The following is a 9041-nucleotide window of genomic DNA, read 5'->3' as shown; positions in this document are numbered from 1 at the left end:
AAATAAAACAGGGGCTCCCACTTCACACCCTCTACCTCATATGTGGCGATTCGACAGCACTCTGATTACTGTACGTGTCTGCCACGCGCTACTCTCTTCCTTTCTCAATTTTTGGACCCATTTGCATGGCATCCCTTACCTTTTTCACCACCTGTCCTTATATTCAAGTATCTGTTTTACCCTTTAGAAAGCAGTAACACATCGAGAGCAAGTGGGGGTAATTGAGTAAAAATGGGTTGTGCATCGATTTCCCCGAGAGGGAGTTACGTTCCGTAAATATTTAGGTTGTCCTACGCAGAAGGGACAGTACATTAAGTACGCATCCAATGGGGATTTGAAGTTGGATTCCTTAATTGGGAGTGAGTTGCACGAGTGAGAGGGTGAGAGTAGTGAAATAGCAAAAGTATTTAAAAACATAGCAGTACCATGTTTTTATTGTTTTTTAAAGCCAACCTCCTTGAATGTGGAAACCAGCGTTTTGGAAATTAAAACAACTGCGTTCCCCTGGTCCTATACCTGAAAACCCAGCGGCCATTTTTTCCTAAAAGAATATATCTTATTTTTATATTTTCCTTTTCCGCTTCCCTTAAATACTCCTACTTCCCTCTTTTCTTCAACCCCCCCCCCCCCAAAATTTTCTCTCTTCTTTCTCCAACTTCTCAAAATGCGCATGAGTTGTAATGGATGCCGGATTCTTCGCAAGGGCTGCAGTGAAAATTGTAGCATCAGGCCCTGTTTACAATGGATCAAGAGCCCTGAATCCCAAGCAAACGCCACCGTCTTTCTAGCCAAGTTCTATGGCCGTGCTGGCCTTATGAACCTCATCAACGCCGGCCCCGAACACCTCCGCCCTGGTCAGTTTCATTTTCCTTTCACACATCTGCTCTATTTATTTTTCAATTTACATTATTTTTAGATTACTGTCTTTTCTTCCACTGATTTCTTTTCCCTATTTATTCAGCTATTTTTAGGTCGTTATTATACGAGGCTTGTGGGCGGATAGTGAACCCGATATACGGTTCTGTCGGCTTATTATGGTCCGGAAGCTGGCAGCTTTGTCAAGCCGCCGTAGAAGCTGTGCTAAAAGGTGCTCCGATCACGCCGATTGCGTCAGAAGCCGCTGCGAATGGTCAAGGGCCGCCTCTAAAAGCTTACGACATTCGTCATGTTTCCAAAGATGAAAACTCTGCAGCCTCTAACGATGTCCAACGAGTTAAGACCCGGTGCCGAGTTAAAAGAACTTTGAAGCCGAAGGTGAATAACCCGGTCTTAGAGGAGGAGAACCGCAGCTCAGAACCACCCGAACCGCGGTGTTACGCGGATGAAGGGTTCGAGGGAAACCGGTCGACGAGTCACGAGTCCTCGCTGAGTCACCAATCTGAGTTGGCTGTTATGGATGGGGAAAGTAAAGAAACCGAGAGTATGATCTCAGAGGAAACAGTGGCGGCTTCGCGGCTGTTTCCGGCGGAGCCGGAGTTCGGAGGTAAGGTGTCGGAAGAAAGGACGGTGGAGGGAAGCAGCGAGGTTGGGCTGGAGTTGACGCTGGGGTTTAAACCGGTGATGTCACGTGCTTGTCAGGTGGTGGTGCCCGTAAAGAAAAGGAGAGTGGAGGCATACGGCACGTTCGAAGATGGTCAAACGTGTAAGGTTGAGCTGGGTCTTGACTATCCGGCGGCTTAAATGGCTTTTATAAAAGGAAAAAGAAAAGGATAGTTTGTTCCCAGTTTTGGCGGCTCGTTTCCGGCTTTTGTTTATTTTACATAGAAGAGTTGTGGGTGTTTTTTTTTTTTTTTGTAAGTTCTTTTTGTAATTTCCTTTTTCCCATTATGTAAACAAAAGAAATAGTTTACATGAGTAGAAATGGTAAATTTTATAGGGGGAATCATAAAGATTTTGTGTCTTCTCAACCATTGAACTATACCAAAATTTATAAAACAAACCGGGACCTTGTATTTACTCCTATTTTCGTCATTTATCCTTAAATTCATAATAATAATAATAATATGGCATTTCTAAAATTTGTGTAATAACATATTTAATTTTAAATAATTCAATAAATTTAATTTTGAGCAAAGCTGAGTTGAGAGCCATGTGTCCACAATTTAATTTGATAATATATATAAATATATTTATAATTATTTATTTTAATATTATACTATTTATTTTATGTAAAAACTTCTGTATTGTATATAAAACTTTTGATTGAATTTAAACACCAACTTAAATACCATTTTACATAAACAACGAATATTATTATAAAAGTTTTTTTTAATAATTTACATCAAAATTTTAAAATAATTTATTTAAAATACAATACTAAGGTAGAAAAGCCTCAACCATTACACAAAGAAAATGTTCCTCTTTTTTAGTTTAATAAAATTATAAATATATTTGTTGTTAAAACACTCACCTACACAATAGGTATAATATATTTTAGTATTAATAAAATAGTATTCTAAATCCATTTGATAGATATATTTGATCGTTTAAAATTATATATACTTAACAAGTATAATTGTATTAAAAAATTTAATATTTAAATTGTTAAAATATTAATTATATTAAAATAACATAAACGTGTCAAAAATCAACATTTGGACTAGACTAGTATAACCTCTCCTTTATATTAATATATTTTTATATTATAATTGAGTTAGTATTAAGTACACTTGTAGTGTCTTTTTATTTTACAAGTAGTCTTAAAATTTGTCATTTTAAATATTTATTTTTAATATTTTACTATACCTTACAGAAACATTTCTCAACCCCTAACCCTATTTGTGGAGTCTAAAAGTTTCACCGATAGTATACTAAATATTTTTTTCAATTATAATCATATTTAAAATGTTATATATATTTATATGATTTTCAAAATGGCTTAATAAATTTTATATTTATTCCTCAAAAATATATATTACAAGTAGACTTGATCATGACCTAAGTCACTTGCTCAAGCTCGAAGGCCCGTCTAAAAGTGGGAGGGTTTGGGAAAAATATAGGCTCGAAAAATGGGCTTGGACAAAAAATAAGGCTCGTTACCTAAACAGGTCGGGCCTCGAGTAAGATGTTTTTGGCCCAGGCCCTGCCGTTACCTAAACAGGTTGGGCCTCGAGTAAGATGTTTTTGGCCCAGGCCCTGCTCGACACGACCCAAATAAGCCTAAACTTTCTTTTTTGTTGTTGTTTTGCTATCATTTCATTGATGTTTTACTGTCATTTCACTATTATATTGCAACTATTTTGTTGTGATTGTTTAGATATTGTATAAATCTTATTTTATTGTTAATTTTGCTAATATTTTAGAGGCATTTGCATGCTAAGTTGCAACTATCTTAGTGTTATTTAAGTATAAAGACTTTTTTTTTATTGTATTTTCAATTTGTTGGAAAACATTTGTTTTGACATTTTTAATGTATTTGATGTATTATATTTAAAAAATTATATAAAAAATAATCTAAAAAAATCAATACGGACTGATTGTGTTGGGCTCGGGTTTAACATTTTTAATCAAGGTTGTGCCTGGGCAGAACTTTAGGCCCATTTTTAGGGTTGGGCCTAAAATTTTGTATTGGCTCAACCCATGATCAAGTCTAATTACAAATATGTTATATTTGCACGAAGTTTTTTTTTCTTATTTAGGTTTTACAAATTTATAGATGTGGAATGTCTATTTTAAAAACTGAAAGTTTTGGTTAGAAAATTTGAAGATCAGATTGATAGAATTTAAAAATGTGAAGGGTTAAATTTATTGAATTATTTAGAATTAGGGTCAAATTAATAGAATATGTAAGTCTTGAGGACTAAATGTATTATACCAATTAGAAAAAAGTCCACGCCTTTATTTCTGTTATCAATTTAACAGTGGGTAACCAAAACAAGAACGAATACAAAGTTTAGTGCCTAAATTGGAAGTTTTTAAAATCCAGTGACCATAACAAGAACATAGATATAATTGGATGACCATTTGTGTAGTTTACCCAAAAAAATATACAAATTTTGATCACTCGAAACTCCCAAAGGCAATATATAAGGTGTGATGTCTTGGTACAAAACTGATCACTCAAATCACAAAAAGTCGTAGGATTTGGCTTTAGTTCTAAGATATCATATAAATTACCTTAAAATAATGTAGGTTTTAAAAAAAAAAAGGTTTTGTTGGGTAGAGTGGAAAAATGAGAAAAATGAAAAGAAGTATTTTTTTTCTCATCCATTACTTGGTAGAGTTATGAAAATAAAACTTTTGCAAAATACATAATTTTGAACTAACATATACTTCTTTCTGATTTTATCTCCTCTCATCATTCCAATTTAAAAGAATTAATTTTTATGCATTAGGATAAAAATGATCATCCTCTTATATTTTTTCCTACCAAGCACACTCAAAAATTATTTTCTTCCAACTATTCCACTCCCTCCTCCCATTCCTCCACTTTTCCACCCAACCAAGCATACCCTCAACGACGACTGCCCTAATTAGTAAAATGACGCTCGATTTAAAAATAGTAGATGTGTCATTAAACGTTTGTATGTATATCTTACAAAATCTCATCTAAAATGTTAGTGATTTGCCTTACATAATCATCACATAACACGATAAGATGCGTGTCACTCTTCCGGCATATTGATTGAAATTTACCAATTCATACTGATTAAATTTCAATGGATTTTTGAATCGAATATGAGGTTCTGAGAATTTTAGAATTTGAGTTTCACCTTATGTAAATTAGTGAATTTTGTTTTAGATTTATTAATTGCCTTTCTATATCTAGTATTTACCTAATTTAGGATTGCAGATTTGTGCCTAATTTATAGGCTAACTTGTAGTTGTTTCCATATTACTTGTATAGTAGACTTTCCTATCAGGACTCTTCTATACATGTATATAAAAGAGGTTACTATTACATAGAATGATATAATATTCTTTTCTTTACAATCCTGCCTGTTTACATGGTGTCAGAGTAGGTTTATTCCAACCTTAGTTTTCTTTTTCTTTTTCTTTGTGAGGGTTAATCAATCCTCTATTGTTTGATTGATTTATTGTACTTGTGTTTGAGATTGAGTATCTATGTTTTAGGCTGTGTACCTTTTTCTTGGTATTGGAATCTGTAATTCAAGATAATAGACAACATGTCTAGCTTTGATTTGCGTGATTTTTTTGGAACTACCGTGAAATTTAATGGTAGAAATTATACCCTTTGGTCTTAAGCGTTTTGTACCTTCCTTGGTTCTCAAGGTCATGATCATCATCTAGTTCAAACAATGGCAAACACTAAGGATCCCAAATATGTAGCATGGTGTCAATCTGATTGTGCATTGAAAACTTAGCTGCTCAATTCCTTGGAACCTGAGATTGCTGCCTCTATTGGATCAATATCAATTGCTAAGGAAATGTGGGACTTTATCAAAGAAATGTTCTCTAATGATGGTAATAATTCTAGTATTTTCTCTTTGTTTGAACAACTTATTGGTAATAAACAAAGTGAAAAATCCCTTCTTGAATTTTTTGTTGCCTATAGAGGAATTATCAATGAATTTTGTGAATTGCAGCCCCTCTCTATAGATTTAGAAACTACAAAAATTCAATGGGAAAAATCTCTTTATTTGTGGATTTCTTATGAATCTAAATGGCCAGTATAATTCTTTTAGAAGTCAATTACTTGGTGAAAGCATTATGTCTACTCTTCAAGCAGATTTTTTTCGCTTGCAATCAACTTTTTTAACTCTGTCATCTCCATATATTATGCTTGAACATTCTGCTATGATTGCACAACAACGAGGGGACAATAATGGCAAGAGTAAAGGATGTGATGGAAAATGTGATTTTTGTGGTAAAATAAATCTCATTGAAGATGCTTGTTGGGACAAACATGGTAAACCTAATTGGGTTACCAAACGTACCAAAAGGCACAACACTTTTAAGGCAACCGCTATTACTTTAACTTCTGATGGATTTGTTTCTTCAATTGGAGTTGAGGATGTTATTCAAATTTCTAAAGTGGAGTATGAACAGTCAATTCACTCACAACCTAATTCTATTACCTCTCATACTTTTCAAATAGGTACCGCTGCACTTGCAACTCTTTCTAGTAAATCTTGGCTAATAGATTCTAGTGCACCAAATATGATGACTAGTGACCAGTGCTAGCTTGATAATTTTACTCTTTGTTAATCTCTATCACATATTACTATTGCTAATGGGTTTGTTTCTATTGTCTCTGGTTTTGGTACTGCTCATATCCCTTCTCTTACACTTATTCAAGTCTTACATGTTCCTAAATTATCATTTAATATTCTTTCAGCGAATCAAATCACAAAAGCTTTAAGTTGTTATGTAACCTTTTTTTCCTACTCATTGCATTCTTCAAGATCTCTAGATAAATACATTAATTGGACACGACTCTGAATTAGAAGGTGTTTATTATCTTAATTCCTCTATTATTGTTGGTGGTGGTGTATCTCCTTATGGTTGACATTGTCGTTTAAGTCATCCTAGTTTTTCCAAGCTAAAAAAAATAGTGCCTTTTGTTGAGTCTATTTCTTTAATAAATTGTGATGCATGTTAATTAGGAAAACATCATAGAGCGTCATTTCCTTTTAAAGAGAGTCGAAGTTTAAGTCCTTTTGATCTAGTTCACTTTGATGCATGGGGCCTTATTGTTATCATACATTGCCTGGTCATAAGTATTTTATTACTTTTGTGGATGATTATTCTTGAATGACTTGGATATATTTGTTAAAAGATATGCCTTTTGTTTTTGATGTATTTCAAACCTTTTATAATGAGATAAAAGCTCAAGTGTCTACAAGTATTTGTATTTTATTCCATGATACTAGATTTACAATAATTAACCACAAATACTTTATTTCACAACCTTCATGATTTCATTACACTTTCACATTTCTTTCATTCAAGTTCACTATTTAATATTCCACGAACACATAATTTGAACATTAAGATTTTCAAGAGCATTTTCTTTACACTTCCATTCCATGACTAACCATGATCTTTATTCATACTAGTATTTATTTCATGATTTTCAAAATTTAACTACACTTTTGCACTTCTTCAATTTAGTCCTCATTTTTATGATATAAAGGATAATTGTAATTTCAATTACAATAATCACAAAATTTTATTCACTAAATCCTTGGTCCATAATTCATCATCTATTTTTACTCTCTACATCATTTTCACTTATCTAATAATAACACGTAAAACTTTCACATACTTTTCACTTTAGTCCTTTTACTACAAAATTCATTATTCATTACTTAGTCACTTTAAATCACTCTCTTCCATGTAACACTTCACTTGAATAATTCTTTTCAACATTTTTAATACATGTAGCCATTTCTAAATATTGTACAGTTTATCCTTAACATTATAAAATTCAATTTTATTATAACATCATTCTAATTCCATCTTTCATTCAAATTCATTATCATTAATCACTTTAATTAAATAATTCATCATAATATCTTATTTCACATATTTAGATCTATATACTTTACTTTTCTAATTTAACTATAATGTTCACAATTTAGTCCTTAATAACAAGAGAATTCAACTGTACTTACCTCTCTTCAAACTTAAATCACTTGTTTTTTCTATTTTCTTTGTCACTTGAATCACTTCCTTTATCACTCTCTTTAATAACATGTCAAAGACATAAAACTTTTCATGAGAATTCTCTACTTTAACATCATTTCCTTACTTTTTTAACAAGATTAAACGTGAAAAAATAATGAAACTTTAATCTTCTTACCTTGTTCTCTAACTTTCAAGCCTTAGCTGGATTTCCTCTCTCTTCCAACATGAACATACAATCTCCCTTCTTGAAATCCAAGTTCACTAGTTTGTTGGAGGCTTGATTTTATTAGAAATTTTAATGGAATTTCAAGTATTTCTCTCTTAATTTCAAGCAAAGGACTAAGTTGGAAAAAAAAAACCTATTTTCTCCATGAATGGTAGTGGCGTGAACTTGAGAGAAAGATGGTGAGAATTCTTTTCTTTTTTATCTTTTACTTAATCATTAATTAATCTCAAAATATGTAAAATAATAATAATAATAATAAATATTTTAACCAATAATATTTCTATACCATTCATCCCTAAATATTACACTAAATATTTATCCAAATTAAAAATGACCATTTTGCCCTTCAAATCTACAATTCTATCATTGAATCATTATTCGCTTTTGGAAAAATTTTGATTTAGTCCTTATATTTCTCCACTAATTCAATTCGATCCTTGCTTACCAATTTTTTACAAGGACTTTTGGGTTATTTTCACTTTTGTTCATTCAAATTTTCCTATATTTATATTTTAACCCTTAAATTTAGAATAATTATACTTTAGTCCCAAAAATTTTCACATCTTTATGATTTAGTCCCTGCCATAAATTAATATATCACGACATACTTTTTAATTCAACTTCCTTTTGCATCCATCAACCTTCTCTTTTATCAATTATGTACCTTATTTCATTTTACCGAGAATTTCACTATGTATGATCACAACTTAATACCACTTTTTATAACATAATAATTTTAGAGGTGTTACACTTCCCGAAGAGCAAGTTGATCCAGTTCCAATCCAGGAGAGTTTCACGGATGAGAGCTTATTTAGACTCCAAACATGTTCACCTTTGGTTGCCACTATTCATAGCCTGGTGCCACAGTATGTTGGTATTACTAACTACTTGGCTACATGGGTTTTTTGGGTGCACGCATCCACGCAAGAAAGGTAGAAGATTGTGCATGATGCAAAAAATTATATATTTGGGATGAGCCGTATTTGTTCAAGTAGTGTGGAGATCAGTTAATTTGTTTTTGTGTTGCATAATAAGAAATGTTGAATATTTTAAAAGGATGTCATTATTCTCCATAGTGGGCAAATTTTGGTGACCAAAGTACGAATAAAAAAAATCCTTCAATCAGGTTTTTTCAATCGAAATTAATCAAGGGTGCCCATGCCTTCGTTCAATTATGTAATAAGTGCCAATGGACAGGAAATATATCAAAGCGTTATGAGATGCC

At 32.3% G+C, this 9041-nt stretch overlaps 1 protein-coding gene across 1 annotated transcript; it reads left to right on the top strand.

Annotated features, from left to right (window-relative positions):
* The first annotated feature begins 485 nt into the window (after positions 1–485).
* On the top strand, positions 486–1956 carry LOC105763146 (LOB domain-containing protein 41). The gene is made up of 2 exons (XM_012581259.2): positions 486–854; positions 962–1956. Exons 1-2 carry the CDS (start codon positions 665–667, stop codon positions 1678–1680), a joined length of 909 nt encoding a protein of 302 aa, XP_012436713.1. The 5' UTR covers positions 486–664; the 3' UTR covers positions 1681–1956.
* Positions 1957–9041: the final 7085 nt, after the last annotated feature.

Source organism: Gossypium raimondii, chromosome 12 (genome assembly GCF_025698545.1).
Source record: "Gossypium raimondii isolate GPD5lz chromosome 12, ASM2569854v1, whole genome shotgun sequence".
Taxonomy (NCBI): domain Eukaryota; kingdom Viridiplantae; phylum Streptophyta; class Magnoliopsida; order Malvales; family Malvaceae; genus Gossypium; species Gossypium raimondii.
Note: the sequence above shows the minus strand (reverse complement) of the source record. Positions and strands in the feature narration are given on the sequence as shown.

Coding starts and splice junctions, on each gene's coding strand:
- LOC105763146 (XM_012581259.2), top strand. CDS start 665: ATGCGCATGAGTTGTAATGGATGCCGGATTCTTCGCAAGGGCTGCAGT. Junction 855..961: donor CCCCGAACACCTCCGCCCTG/GTCAGTTTCATT, acceptor CTATTTATTCAG/CTATTTTTAGGTCGTTATTA.